General features: G+C 44.7%; 1 protein-coding gene across 5 annotated transcripts in view; it reads left to right on the forward strand.

The window, feature by feature from the left end:
• RBM20 (RNA binding motif protein 20) overlaps positions 1-15500 on the forward strand; it is a 115808-nt gene that overhangs the window by 2819 nt on the left and 97489 nt on the right. For 3 of the 5 annotated variants that reach the window (XR_008973708.1, XM_057420963.1, XM_057420964.1), the window contains exon 1: positions 6999-7206. The exons of 1 other annotated variant lie outside the window; for it this stretch is intronic. Coding sequence is in view for 3 of the 4 variants with exons in the window: in XM_057420963.1 (XP_057276946.1) it covers positions 7064-7206 (143 nt within the window). In the remaining variant the exon portion in view is untranslated. Of the gene's footprint in view, positions 1-6998; positions 7207-15500 lie in introns of those variants that run through there. One more of the 5 variants, XM_057420965.1, reaches the window with a different exon arrangement.

Below are 15500 nucleotides of genomic sequence, written 5' to 3' on the forward strand. Positions count from 1 at the left end.
AGAAGATGACCTCAACAGGTGAGCAGATCCTTTCAAGTAACTTCAGAGTCCTCTTCTTCTCTGCATTAAGTGTCAATGTGAATCTGTTTGTTGAGTCTTACTCCAAATGTATAGATTGCAGGAGCCAACTTAGATTCCAGGTCAGCAAGATCATGTTTTCCACAGGAAGCATTCCAGATGATGCTAAACATCACCAAATAACTTCAGGCTTCCCACAAATGTTGAAAGCATACCTCACACTTGAGGGGCATACAGTCTCACCTACCTCATCTAAATGCCACACTAGTTGTTTGAAATCAGTGTAGCATCTGCACAGCAAATGCTGCATGGATTTAGCACACTTTTGCAAGACATCTCTTTCAACTGCAGAGCTGGCCTTGCTGCTGTAGGCTGCCTCGCATTACACAGCTGCGGGACAGCACGTCAGTGGATTCCCCACTCTTCTGGTTCACCCAGGGCCCACGGTTCCCTCAAGAAGGTTGTCTCAATGTAATGGCTCAGTGCCACTGTCTGGCATGCAGAACATTCCTGGTTTGTCTCTGGAGATCCGCAATGCAAGTGCTGACATGTAACACCACAGCTGTGCAATTTGTCAGCAGACAGGGGGTAAGGAGCTCTGCCTCACTCCATCAGGAGGCAGTGCAGCTCTGGTGTTGGCGCTGAGTAGGCTTTGCACCTTCCCCCAGTCAGAGCACCTAGGCAGGTCACGCCAGCAGACAGGCCTCGAACAAGTGCCCTGTCAAAAACTCAGCCCTGCAGAGCATCCTTCACAAGTGAGAGGTCCCAGGAATAGATCTGTTTGCCACAGAGCAGATCAGCATGTGTCGGTCATTTTAGTCCAGACCAGCCTTCCTGACATGGATAGGTCTCTCATCCCTGGCTACTTTTGGTGGTGGTTATCTTTTCCTATTGCCCATCACATGCTAGGCTCTCAGGACACCAAAGCAGAGCTTAGGTATGATAACTCCATTGGTTGCCAGATGTTTCAAATATATGGGTCTGAGAAAATTTTCATCATAAAAATAATCATTGAACAAGCCTGATTTTGTGTTGGAGGCAGCGCACCAAGAACAAAGCCCCCATGGACTGTACTTCTGAAGGAAATACAAGGTTTTCTCTTCTTTCTTGTTTCAACCCCCAGATGCTTTAAATGGTCATTTAAATAGATTAATAATTTAAATGGACATTTAAATGGGTTATAATTTAAGTGGACTTTAAATTAGTCCCCGATGCTGTTCAGCAGCAGTAGCAGTGTACAAGAACTATGAATAACTAAGTTTGTCTCCAAGTGAAGAGGGGTTTGATTTGATACTAAAATGACTTGCAGCAAAATCCATGTGGGACTTTTACAATGAAATTAGTATACTCTACAAGATGATAAAATCACAATGGCCAAACATCAGTTGTAGGTGCATAAGACTGCGCAGTGTTTGGTTCTGTGTTCCTTTGGCATCCTTTTAAAGATCAGTTGTCTTTATATAAAATTTAAGTGGCCCTACTTTGCATTGTAAATTATGTTCAGTTTGTCCTTGAGCGCTGGTAGCATTCATCTCTATCAGTTGGTACTTAGCAGTTTTGCAATAAATCAGCATTGTTCCATGGGGAAAGAAAATATTAGGGTTTAGACTTTGCCTCTAGCTATGCATATATCCATAGAACTTGTATGCACATGAAGAGTTAGTATTTAAAAGCTTGATAAATGAAGCTTTCCAAGGGCTGCATATTATTTCTAACCTAATATGCTTAAAACTTAAAGATGACTGAAGTAAAATCTGTACTAAATGTGATAATTATGGTTATATTCACTAATAGTAAAGGGGTAGTAGTTACTATCCACAGCTTTGGGGATGAGAAGAAGTCATCCCCAATATAAGCACACATGCATTAGAAAGTGGGGTGGGGTGGTGTGTGTGGGTAAAAAACCTAAATAAGATATTATTGTAAATTCTCTCGTGCTTCTGGGGTCATGAAGGATGAGAACCAGAAGTGGGGATGACTGGAAACAGACCACTTGTGCCATGATATGAACTTGAAGTATGCAACAGTGAAGGCATGGAAAGATAAGTTGGGCTATTAACATGCACAGTTTGGTTATCTCGAGCCAAAAGTAACATCAAGGATTTTTTTAAAGCACAGTTGTTCTTCAGAGTAATTTAACATTCTTTTTTTACTGTGCTTATTATGCTTTCTTTAATTCCTTTTTGCTTTTCTTTAAGCAACTGGCTAATGTAGCTAAAATGGTAAACATTTGCCATTTCTGAAGCTAGAAAGGAGCATGACACAAGCCATTAATGACATAAGGCAGTATTTTGGGATCAAACAGCATGTGTAAACATCCTAGGTATGATCAGTTACACATTCCAATGTTTTCTAAATTTACAATATGTGAATTGAGGATTATACTGTCACCGGCCTGAGGTGCTGAGCTCTTCACAGTAAATGCGGAAGGACAACATTAATTTATTCCACGTTGTTCTGCATCAGGACTAAAATCTTACAGTATTTGTCTTTCATCAGCTGGCCACCGCCACATATTTGAAAGTCTCAGCTATCCATGGCTGAGTGTCTGCTAGCTTGTCTCCTTTTGCATCTCGATCTGCTAGAATCTCAAAGGTATATGGTCACTGCAGCGGTCAGTTCAGCTCCTGAGTTTTGTCTTTCTCCCTTTGCAGATCTGGGACAAGGCTGGTGCATCCTCCATAAGCTTCATTTTCTGATTGTTCACGGGGTGGTTATTCTGCTTCCAACCTAAATTTAGTCGAATTCTTCAGGTGATGCTGTTCCCCTATAAAAGCATCAGCTCTATGGACAAACACCTTTTAAAGCACAAGATCTCCCCTGTATTTTCTTTCCAGCCATTAAGAAACTTTCTGGTACTTTCAAATGTCAGGTCATATTTTTGTTGTTTACAAATCACCCTGTTTACCTAGGCTGAGTTTTACCTGGTCCTTTGTAAATGTGCCCTGAGTGTTTCTGAGCACCACCATGCCAACTGGCATGCAGGCATGGGCAGTGGTGCTCGCACAGGTGCAGCAAAAAGCAAAGCAAGAGTAACTGCAGGAAAACCTACCAGTTGTTGCCAAGTGTTTCCACTCACACCCAGTGGAAAGAAAATCACCAAAAAGAGCAAGTGAGAAATGATGCTGACTGAAATATTTCTCAGGAGAGGCTGATACCAAAAGCTCATAAAAGAAACAGAGACTTACCCAGGAGGCAGATTCCATATACCCAGGCACTGGAAATTTCTGCTTCACTCTCCAGCTTCTCTATCCAAACAATGATCGGAGAGAACAAGCGAACACAGAGAGCAAGCTCCAGAAAGAGGGCTCAGCATAACCTGGGAAAAGCTAATGTGTTAATAGCCATGATCTGCCAGGCCTGAAGTGCTTTTTCATCCTTTTTTTCTGTAACTTATAGCTATTTTCCTTCTTTAGTTTTAGAGTCGAGTAAGAGAGCTCTTTCCTGCCTCCCTCCACAGTGTGCTAAGGAGTACGATGTTGCCATTCTTCCTAGATGAAGTCTTTTATTCCTGCAACTGGATACTTATGTTACTTCAATCCTATTTAAGAGCTGACATCTTATTCTTTATGAAATCATTTCTGTATTTTAATGACTATTGCTTCTTGCAAAACCATCACAACACTATCTACATCGCTATCGATATCACGCTTCATAAACCTGAATTAAAATTCCTGTGCACTGTAGGAACAATAAAACCCAAAGTTTATTCTCCATTATTTCTGGGTGCCTTATCCATTTTGGGAATAAGCCATATTACACATGCAGTGGTACCTAAGCTGGTTCTGCACTTTGCAGCTTGACCGAGCAGGACAATTATGAAGGGGCACAACACTTAGGAGCAGACCAACCTTGGTCCTGAAGTACGGTTATCCTGGTTTTCTGTCTTTCAGTTTTTCCAGCCCTGTTTCCCCTGATAATGGAGAGTTGATTATATATTAATTTCACAGGGGTTTACTTTTAGGGTATTGAATTCACAAGAGATCAAATTTCAGGTTGTAGAGAAACAGGTTCAAGCATGAACCTAAGAAAGGCCTTAGTAACGCTAACAGGCACATTGACTTCATATAGTTCTTTATTCTTAGATGTGTTTCCTTGCTACTGTATAACTGTATGGTTAAGTGAGGTCTTAAAGCAATGAAGTTACAGCTATTTTTGTTATCTGATGCTGAACTCTTTGGGAACTCAGTATCCTGTGCGTGCCTTTTCTGCTTTACGGTCCCTTTCTTTTTTCCCTGAGTTCTGCCTGTGCCTTTGTTAATCTGCCCTCCTAAAAATTAATATTCTGAATGTGAGGCCGTGTTTACCAGAGATCTGCTGCTGATTTATACCCATGCAAGTTACACCAGCAGTTAGATCAGGAGCTCAGTTTTAGCATGCATACTCCTACAACTGGCGAACCAAAAAAGGCATTGTAAAAGGTGAGGGTCGTTTTTAATTACACTGGGAGATGCAGTATGCTCAGCTGAAGCTATTAGCTAGGAGTGTTTGTTGCATGAGTGCTTGCTAACACCCATGGCATAGATACCTTGAAAAAATCAACAGTTTTAATCTAAAATTATAGACAATGAATACATTGGACATCAGCAACAGGGAAGTCAGCGTTTTGCCAAGTTCAGTGCCCAAATCACCATTAGCTGACCGTTACACTAACAGTATCCCACTGTAGCTGAGGAAAAAACACTACACCTACTATTTCTTCATGTGCGTAAGTAACCACATCCCATCTTAAGAGAACAGGAACTTGTATAGCAGTTTGCACTTGTTCAGTTCTACTGCAAAATCCAGACCCTAAAACTATGTTGTTTGGCCTAGGTACTGTTTGTTCTTTCTTGGGGCGTTGCTCCAGAAATACTGTAAGGCTTGGACAGAAACCATTTATGTTGATTTCTTGAAGAAGAGAGCCCATGAACTTTAATCTGTGCGTGTTTACAAGCAGTTATACACCTGTCCATTTATATCCACGTAGGACAACCAGTGAAATACCTTGGCATCTGAATGAGACTTGTTCTGCTGAGTTCAAGTGTTCAAGGCCAGGTTGGATGGGGCTTGGAGCAATCTGGTCTAGTGGAAGGTGTCCCTGCCCATGGTAGGGGAATTGGAACTGGATGAGCTTTAAGGTCCCTCCAACTCAAAGCATTCTGTGATTCTATGGAAAAGGAGACTTGGGGATGAGGACTGTGGCTTTAAAAGGAGTGAATGGCAAAGATCTTTGCAGAGCTTTTAGAGCCCCTCCTGAGGCTGAATGCTGAGTTGTACACTGTATGTATTTAATGCAGAAATAGTGCCTAGTAAAACACGCTTGATCCATTTTTACAAGTGATGTAATATAACTGTCTGTGTGAAGTAACACGTTCTTGTGACTATCCACCTTCTAATCCAGGGCCATGCATTAGTGTCATAGCTGTGCTCTTGCTGCCCTCGGAGCCATAAGTCACCATCTTTCACTTCCTCAAACAATTACGGGCAGCAGAAAGTGGCTGTTGCTTGGTTTCAAGGGCTTTATGTGCTGCTGTAATAGGGAGGAAATTCACACAAAGCTACTTTTTCAGTGGATGATCAGGGGACACCTGAGACTCACTTTAAACTTAAGGCAAAGACAGCACTGCACACTAAACTACTTGTTACCATGCACTGCCTCACCTGTCTGCCAGATCTTACCTTCCCTTGGCTGGAAGATGAGCCATCTATTCACTATGCAGTACTGACCAGCCCTTGGCTGAACCAGAAACCCATACAGCCCAGTTCTCCACTGCCCTGCACTTGGTTAGTGTTCTCCATCTGCAAAGAGCAAAGGACGTGATAAATGCAAATAGCTTAACATTTTCCGGTCCCTGGTGCTAGTATTTTGTACCCATTTACAAGGCTACATACTTGTAAATGATTACACCAGGTGCAGAGGGGACGAGAACCTGACCCTCGCCAAAATTAATCTTTCCCCTAAATCAGGATTAATTTTTCAAAGACGCCAGGATGTTTCTGCTTTCCTTGGTGCGTGTGTGAGTGTGTGTGTTGGGGGGTGGGTGCACAGCATACAGAGGCAGTGCAGGAGCAAGTACTGAAATTGCCTTTGACTCAGCCTTCTTTAACAGAGCGCATTACAAAGGGTTCAGTAAGACCTGGAAGGAACGTTTTCGTGTTATTTATTTGTTACAAGCAAAACCATCTGAAATGTCCTCCCAAAATATGCACAGGTAAAACCCTATCATCTTGCTGCAATTCCAGTCCTCAACCCTGTGTTACTATGGCAGTGGGTAAAGCCTTGCTAGGTAGGGCTCAATCCCGCTCATGCATGTATTTGGAAGAGGGCAGCCTAAGATTGACATCCTTCATTAAAAGCAGGTTCTCTGGGTGGGCCCAGAGTGGAGATTTGCCTTAGGGATGACTTGGTTACATGAGAAGGTTTATAGGGCTGGCTGCGGCGTACCCTCCTCTCCGTTTTGTACCAGCTGACAGAGCCTATGTCTGACAAATGACTAATTACATTTCTGCAGAGATGTTACTGATGAGGAATTAAACCAACGTGCACCCTTTTTCCTCCCGCCCTTGGGAACGGGAAAGATCCCGTGTTTGTAAATCACTGCCGACAGGTGCCGCTTGCTCTGTACCGCACCGGGCAGGTCCAGGTGCGCCGGGCCGGCACATCGCGCGCAACCGCTTACAGCGGTGCTTGCGGAGGCAGGGAAGGAGGGAGCGAGCCCAGCGCCTAGGTGGGGCCGGCAGGAGAGGCGAGAAGGGGAGGGCCGTGCCGGACCGGTGCTGGTCCAGGCCGCCCGCCCCGCCAGCGCCGAGGAGGCTCCCGCGCGGCGCCGGCCGCCTCCGGCCGGTAGCGGCTGCCCTCCCGCAGGGCGGGCTCAGGGGGCTGCCTGTCCCGCCGTCGCCAGCCCGGCGAGGGAGGGGGGGGCTGCGGGGGGAGCGTGGTTGCCTCCCGGGCCGGTGCTCTGCCCCCTCCTTCTTTCCCTCCCTCCCGCCCGCCCGCCCGTCCGTCGCCGCGGCGGAGGGGCTGCGCGGCCGTGCGCGCCTTCCGCCGCTGGGGCCTCCCCGCATGGTCCTCGCCGCTGCCATGAGCCAGGCCCCGGCCCCCCGCGGCGCTGACCCGCCGGAGGGCGATGCCCGCAGCGGGGCCCCGAGCCGGGGCGCCGGCCGAGGGATGCCGCCGCCGCCCAGCCTGCCCCAGCTCCTCCACAAGTAAGAGCCGCCCCGCGATCCGCCGGGCCGGGAGGGAGGGAGGGAAGGAGGGCGGGCGCGGGTCGCTCTCCCTCCCCGGCGGCGGTGCCCCCCTCCCCTTCCCCCGGGCAGACTGACAGCCGGCGGGGCCGGCCCCGGCCGAGCGGTGCCCCGCGGGGCTGAGCCGAGCCTCTGCCGCCCGGTGCTCCTGCGGGGCACGATCCACCTAAGGACCGGCGTCGGTCCCGCTTCCCGGCGGAAGTTTCCAGCCCGAAGAGCCGCTCGTGTTGGCGTCCCGAGGGCTCTCCCCGGCACCGCGTCTCCTCCGGGCGGGACCCGCTCTGTCCGGAGAGTTTTCCTCGCCTTCCCGCGGTCGGTGCAGCGCGGCCGCCCTGGCCCCGCTGCCTCGCCTTGGCTGGAGGGCTGGGGCAGCGTCGCCGGCCTGGGGGTCGGTGCTCGTCTTGTGCCAGAAGCAATCGCATCGCTGCAGAACTGTCCCAGAAAAAGTAACCTGTGAACGCGTGGAAGGCTCATTAATGAGGGCAGCGGTGCGAAGGGCGTTTAGCTGCTCGGTTTCCTAGCTGAAAAGAGAGGGGAAAACTGTGTTTTTGCTACATAGATGCAGTGGGGCGAGCGATACTTTTCTGGCTAAATGAGAAGCTTGAAGAGAAACTGCAATGCTCCATAGTCGGTACGTGAAGTATGAGTAATGCAGAAGTTGGTCCGTGCCGATTCAAGATGGTTGCATGCACTGTACGTGATTTTTCTCAAGTCGTAACGTGTTAGAAGACATAGGGGCTTATAACGGAGCCCTAAATTGACCAGCGAATGCCCAGTTACGGGGCCGTTAGAATTGCTCTCTATTACTTTAAGATCTGCTGCTCGAGATGACGAGCGGGACGCTGGGTAGGTCGAGAATCGCTTTTGACATTGGCCACGAACTGGACGGGGCCCGTGTTTGGCCGCCAAGCAGAGCACGAGTAGGACAAAGCACAGTTGAGCTGCGGCGACCTCGCTGCTGGGCTTGCGCCGCTCTCCTGCAACACCCCTTTATGGAAGGCACCAGCTTAGGCATCTCCTGTATCAGTTTGTCAACAAAACCCAACAGCGCAGCTAACGGAGGAAACACTTTCAGTTCTCTCACTTATATTTGCAAAACACATATGTGCACGTATATAAATACTTATGTGTATATGCTTTAACGTTGCAGCAAGCTCAGAGCACGAACGTTATTTTAAGTCAGGAATAGCGTTATCTTTTATAAACACATATGAAACTGGACTTTTAAAGTTGCTGTGGAGTGTGGCCCATAAATTTCTTGAGGCTTGGTTTTCCTTTTGTCTGTTTGCTTTTAAATCATGGTTTGCAACTTAGTCATGAAAACGTTAATGGTTCTTGTTACCCATGTTTCCTAATTGGAAATGCAGACTTGGGAGTTTGCACTGAAAATGAAATGCTAATGGTCACCTCCTAAATCCGCTGGGCAGCTGCAGTGCAACCAAAAGGTAATTTACACTTTACTCAAAACCAGTCTTAAATTCTAAACTGCCCTCTCAGAGGTTGGTCCTTATTTGTTCATGTTTATAAAGACCTTATATGGACCCGAATTGCGAGTTATATCAGTGAAGCTGTCAAGACTGCTTCATGCTTGCATTCCCAGTGCGGCGCACATTATGTAAAACGGCATCCTTTCTTTGCCGGTTATGCCTGCTAGGGAACTACATAGGTAGGAAACCTTGAAGTGGTTTCCCTTTGAGCCTATCTTTAGTGGAAACATTTGAGAGAGGTGCCATGTTCTTCTTTGTCATGGTAATATGACGCAGAATGGCAGATGTCAAACAGCTCCATCTACGGTCCTGCAACTTGATCGTATACTTTTTGCAACAGCGCAGCATAATTTGATGTGGGCCTATGTGTTTATCTGATGGTTAATACATTTCCACCCTGCGTTTAATTGGAAATGTAGGCAAATTCGGTTTTGCTTTACTGATAATCACTTGGTGGTTTATATAATCTGAATTGAATATTCAGTGACTGTTAGGAAAGGAGATGTTAAGGAGACTCTTCAGTTGCTCTTCTGAGTTTATTTCTAATAGGCTAGAACAGGTGTTATGACTGGCAAAACAGGATGGAAAGGAAAGCAGCGATTGCCCTACAAAATGAAGTTGCAGTTTCGTTACCAGGAAAGAAAACACTGACCTCTTTTCCTGCGCATTTTGATTTTCTTGACTCTCTTTTTCACAACTGCCATCTTTTTGCTTTGGGAGCTGCAGTAAACAAGCATGCAGTTGCAGAATGCTAATTCGGAGCCTGTAGGTCTGAATTTTGCGTGGTGCTTTGCTGGATCTCGCTGTTTCAACACATCTATTTTTCATTATACCGTTTAAACTTAGGGAGCTCTTTGGATTCCTTGTTTCTCCCCCCACAGTGCTCTTGTTAGAAATCTGTACAGATGTTAGCTGAAGATCAATATGATTTAAAAAATGACCTCCTATGCGGGCGGCTGGTAAGCTTTCACTGTGTGCACTGAACAAGCCTTCACATATAGTGAAACTGGAGATCTGAAGTGTTTCTGGTAGCAGCTACAATGGCTGAACTTGTGCGACGCAGGTAGCACGTACCAAATGCATTAAATGCTTCTTGGCTTTAATAATTATAACTTTAATATTAAAAAATAATGCCTACGTTGACATTCCATGCTGATATTACTGGAATACAGTAAGACATAAATTGAAATATGCTCTTTATGTGTTGTATTTCCCCCCCCCGAGTACCAACATTGTTTTGGTTGATAACAAAGGTCCGATCGTAAGATTTACAGAGCACTTAAAGCTTTCCATCTATTCAGATTATTGTGATGTTCGATGGCAAAGTACTTATTATTTTCCTAGAGTAAAAGCCTTGTTGCAGTCAAAGCCTGTAAGTTGTAGAGCTGAGAATGAAAAGCAGGGGGGAAGGGAAACGTGAATTTACACACTACAGAGGAGGACTTACAAAAGCATACACTCACATATGAAATAAAGTGAAAGACTGAGAAGAAGGACAGTCGTAATGGTGTTCAGTAGTGTTCACAACCGGTTTCTGCTGCGGTGGCGTGGAAGGAGTGGAAATGCAGGGTAAGGTCTATAGTACCAGCAAGTGAAATATGTATGGGAAATCTCTAAGAAGACCTCAGATACCTGTTCTGCATAGAAAATGAATGCAGTTTTGGAACTGCTGGTTTCTTTTAATTCCCCCCTCCCTCCCCTTTTGGCAAGTCTGCTCTTACAAGAAAGTTTTTATTTGTAATGTAGAGGGTTTGTTTGTAATTTGCGATTACATTGCAAAACCTAACTTTTAGCTGACAGCTTGGTGTGTGACACGTTTTGGCACCTGCTGTTAGGCTGACCGGCGTGCCGAAGCACTGTGAGTGAGTACAGACTACTATTAATAATTCCAGGTGTGATTCATTGCAATCTGATGGAGCAACTAGCTGGAAATAACCAAGAGGAAGGACCGAGGGGTGGCTGTGGGCTGACCGTAATGATGTTGCATGAATAGTGCTTTCTGTGAGAGTTCTTGTTTAAAACGTGCCACAAGTGAACTCCGTAATTACAGGAGACCTGGTTGTATTGCAGTGCAATCTCATTGTATGTTTTAATGGCTGGTTCCATGCTTTTGGTTCTTATGATTTGTCATGGGTAATAACATCTGTCCAGGGGAAATGGAGCAGTTTTTAACTCCCTGTGTCGATACAGGAGTAAACGTTTGGTTTACAAATCAAATAAAGATGTCTTAAAACAACGGGGGGAAAACCAAAGTTGATGTTCTTTTTTTTTCCTAAGGGGTTGTACCCTGGAGATTTTGAGCTCCTGGGAAGAAGGTGGAATTTCCAACATCTGCGCCCGGGTCGTCATCAGTTGGTGCCAGTTCTGAGGGCAGACAGGAGTAAGCAGGCTGGTGCTGAATCTTTGAGCCTTTTATTTCCTATCGCAGCAAGGAGGAAACCTGTTGGGGAAAAATAACCTCCAACTTCTTAATGGTTAACTTAAACCCATCACATTAAGCGTTTTCTTTTAATTTGCTTCCTTGTGTGTTTATTTTGTGCAAAGTGTGGGATTTTCTGATTCCTTTTGTTTTCTTTTCATAACTCAAGGTCTCTCAGGAGAGATCAAATATGAAATGTGCTCCCATTATATACATTAGTCATGGCAAATAGTTCGGCATATATGGCAAAGGCTAAGCTGATACTTCACAAGGGGATGTTAGGAGAAACACTGGTTTTACTGTTCCTCTTCTTACTGTTACTGATCTGGGTTTTCCATATTTATTTGCCTTTTAAAGTACATCTCCAAAATCCGAGTTGCTTCCCTGCCCGACAGAGCCCTGAAAACTCACGGAGTTTGTGTTGTACCAGCTGTATAAGAGCCCTGAATGGAGATGAAATCAAAACAGAAAGCGCTGTAGCTGTCTGAGCTGAGAAGCTTTACCCAAACAAGAGCCAGGAGCTGAAAAAGCAGACTGCATGGTGTGGGACTCAGCACAGAATGTGGGAACTAAACCCGCGTTAGTAAACTCCTCCTTCTGTTTCCCATTCATCATCCCTGTATCTTGTGAAACACATGGCAAGGGAACCTCATTTTCCTTAGAATTGTCTGGCTCCTTGCTGTGTAATTATTGAGAGTCTTCTTAGACCTCACCTAGCATCAAAATCAGGACTTGCAATGTGTGTGCCACATGTGAGAGTGCGTGGAGGGGTAGGTACATGGATGCCCGTGGGGTGCTTAACTTTCTGTCTAGTTCAGTTGCTCACAAAAATGATCAGCAGTGATCATTACCTTCAAGTCAGGTAACAAAGGTTTCTCTTTTCTCTTAACATTTCCTTCTCTTAACATTCCTCATTTAAAATACTTAAAAAACCCCCAAAACAAACCCAAAACTTATTTTTTTTATGGAGGCAACTGGCCCTTCCTGTATCTCAGGTGTGACCCAAAGCCTAAAGATGAATGAATTGTATGGATGTTCTCTCTTTTAAACAAAAATTACTGAAAATGTGGGTTTCTTTGTCTTGAAATCTTTTGTGTTTGTTTTTATGTTTGTTTGGTTTTTACTCTTATTTAAGACCCAACAGCTTATTAAGAGAGCACAGAGATACAAAGTGGAAAGGGGTCAGAAAAAAGAATTTAGGAGGAATGCCTTGCATGCAAACATCTCTGCGTAATTTGGCTTGTGTTATCAGATATCAGTCCGTTCTGAGTTGCCCAGAAATGTCAGAATTCCTTCCTATATTTTAGTGGAGAGAGAGGTAACAGCAGTGATATCAGCTTTAGTAAAAAGGCAAGTAATACGTACTTGGTAACAAGCAGAGTACTTAGTGGGTTTTGGAGCATGACACATGGCAGTGGAGTCGTCTTTACAGAAACTCTGTTGCCTGGATGTTGCTTGTTTATTGGAAATTTAATACTCCTGTTCCCATCAATGGGGAGACTGGGAAATGTGGTTTTTTGGTTTTCCTCTTAATTCAGCCCTTGCCCATTCAAAGCTGAGCGTGCTTCACAGTGAGCAGTTACACGTGACCTGCTGAGCTACTGCTCCGCTGTGGTGATGATGCAAACATCTTTCTGACTCTGTTTGGAGGCAAGGAAAATGACGATGGGTAAAATCCTCAGTAAGTTTTAGTTCTGATCCTTTTGGGGGACTGTCAAAATGGGAGGAACAAGATCTTCATGGGTATATTTGTACTTCATAGATGACTGCAGAAATTATTTAGGAGGGTAAAAAATGGATTGTTTGCATGAATTTAATCACTTTAAAATACTCCTGCAAATAGAAGCTGCTCTTTCTGAAGAGTAACCTGTCCTGATTATTATTTTTGGTTATTTAAATGAACTCCTTTGATCTGATTTGCAGCTAGACTTTATCAGACTGACTTTATTCCCTGGAATATACCCTCGCCTTTTTTCCTCCTCTTCATCCTTTGTAGCATTTTATAGTTGATTTAAGGATGTAATCCCTCTGTTGCCCTCTGCCCCTCCATGTCCAGCTGCTTTCTCTTTGTCACGCTAATGACCCGTCACGGTGAAGCTGTCACTTGACACACGGGGTGAAACCAGAAAACTTGCCCCTTTGGGTTTTGGAAACGTTTAATATCTGTCCTGTTCTGACAACTGAAGCCTAGACAGTTTTACAAATGCCTCTTTAGAAAGCATGCCGAATAAAAGCACAGGGTATTCTGTTGCAGGAAGGGGGCAAAAGCTTGTTTTCTCAAAGGATCAGCATTTATGAGTGCACAGGCAATTATTTTGTTGCAGATTCACAGCATTTTTGTGTGCGCATCTGAATTTGTGCAGTGCACGTTTAACTGATATTAATTGTACCGGAAGCTGCGTATTTATCTCGTGCATCTGAGGGACTACAAGGAAGATGGATTTGATGTTAGTTTTCTGTGTGTCTGTGTTGGGAGATGAGCTGAGCTGAGAGCGGGATTGCGCTTTGTGGCTGTTGCACTAAATGATGCCGTTCAGAGTTGTCCTCCATCATCTCTATTAAAGACATTCAGGTCTCTCACCTGCCTTTGCAAAATGCTCCAAAGTTTCCCTGAGTGCTGCCTGACTCTAGGGGTGATACAAATCTGTAGCTACACTGGTTGTGTAGTCTATTTCCTGCATGTTTTTAACTCTGATGTCTGTGTTATATGAGGTCTTGTTGATGGTGACTGCTCTAAGAGGGTTGGGAGAATACTCTGGTCATCACTCCTGGATATATTTCCTGCTAGGAAAAAACAAGGACAGAATAAGGAAGTGTTTAACTCTTGTTTCCTTGAGTAATGTCTTCTGCTGGCTAGGATGGACAGAGAAAAAGGTACTATGAGAGAGCTCCCTAGCTTGATTTCTGATCACCTGATCCCTTCCTTTGCTTACTGGCTTTGAGATACCAAGAGCATCCGATGTTATCCTGTATTAGCTTTCCTCAATTTGCCACAGATCTCTTGATTTTCTGTACAGTAGTCTGCAGAATGCTAGAATTCAGTCAATGTAAAATGTCTTGAATTCGGTAGTGTCAAAAGCCACAGCTCTATGTGTTGTGGGGTTTTTTTTCCTGGAGGAGGGGAAATGTGTGGGTTGATGCTGTCTGTGAGCCAGGGCCACGTCTTTGGACGTGTGCATGAGTTGCTCTTGCATCTTTACTTACAGTTGAATCTTTGTCTTAAGAGATAGACTTGAAGTACCTCTGCAGGAAGTGGCTCAATGGTTTCCTTTACTGAGATAGCAAATACTGTTTTGCATATTGTACAGTTGAAAAGCAGCAGTAAATTAACCAGAGTCTGTTTCTGCAGTAGGAAGTATTATTTCTGTCTGTGCTGATTCATGTGTTCTACTCTTAGTGGAAGATGTGCTAAGTAATATCATTAGGCTTATGATACATACAGTTCATTTCACTGACCAACTTTTATTGTGCTCTTTTTGACCTTGGTTTTTAAAAAAGCCGTAAAATAAAATTGTTTGCAATTTTACTTTTAGAGTAAAATTTTACTTATTGAGAACAAAATGCCATATTATGCTTTAATAATGTCACCCTGCTTTCTGTTCTGTCTGGGCTGGAGTGAAAGCAGATTAACTTCTCCTGCAGAGAAGTGTGCTGCAGACGCTGCAGAGCTGTGCATAGCTACGTGTGTTTGAGTGGCTTGAGGTCTGGATGCCACTCCAATGATTGTCAGAGATTCTCTTTGCTCCCCCACATAAAATTCTTTGCCAGAGATTGTGCACAATTCAGACTGAGGTTGAGATTTAGAGAAAAGATGTTTCCTGAAGCCATAGGCAGAAATATTAGCAGACTAGGGTGAGAGGTTTTTTTTTTTTCAGCCCTAGTCTCCTCTTATCTTTCAAACTCTTCCATTAACACATCTTAACATTCACACTCTTGCTATCCATGTGCTCTGCGCCATCCATTTGTGCCCCACTCATAGCACATTCTTGTAAGGTCACCTACAGCTTTCCACTGTCCTGCCAGCAGGAAACCAAACATTGGGCTCTTTGCTTTATTCACTGCTTTATTCAAGGTTGGTATTCTATCCTGCAGCAACACCTTCTCCTGATGGTACAGGCAGGGCTTACACTTTTGCTGGCATCTTTCTGTTGACTCTCTTTGGGATGGCCCAAGACGTTTGCCTTGGGTTACTCTGACGTGCATTACACTTAGGAAAGTCCCCTTGATGTGTTCAGAGGTGAACACGTTTATAGGTAGTGCAGAGCAATAGTAGTTGCCTGGGGTGGTGTTCATGGATACCTCTGTTGGTAGCATGGGCAAACAGGTCATGGGTAAAGTGATGTGAACAA

This window comes from Pezoporus wallicus, unplaced genomic scaffold, assembly GCF_028554395.1.
Source record: "Pezoporus wallicus isolate ANWC-B61680 ecotype Strahan unplaced genomic scaffold, APGP_CSIRO_Pwel_v1 contig_3365, whole genome shotgun sequence".
Lineage (NCBI taxonomy): Eukaryota > Metazoa > Chordata > Aves > Psittaciformes > Psittacidae > Pezoporus > Pezoporus wallicus.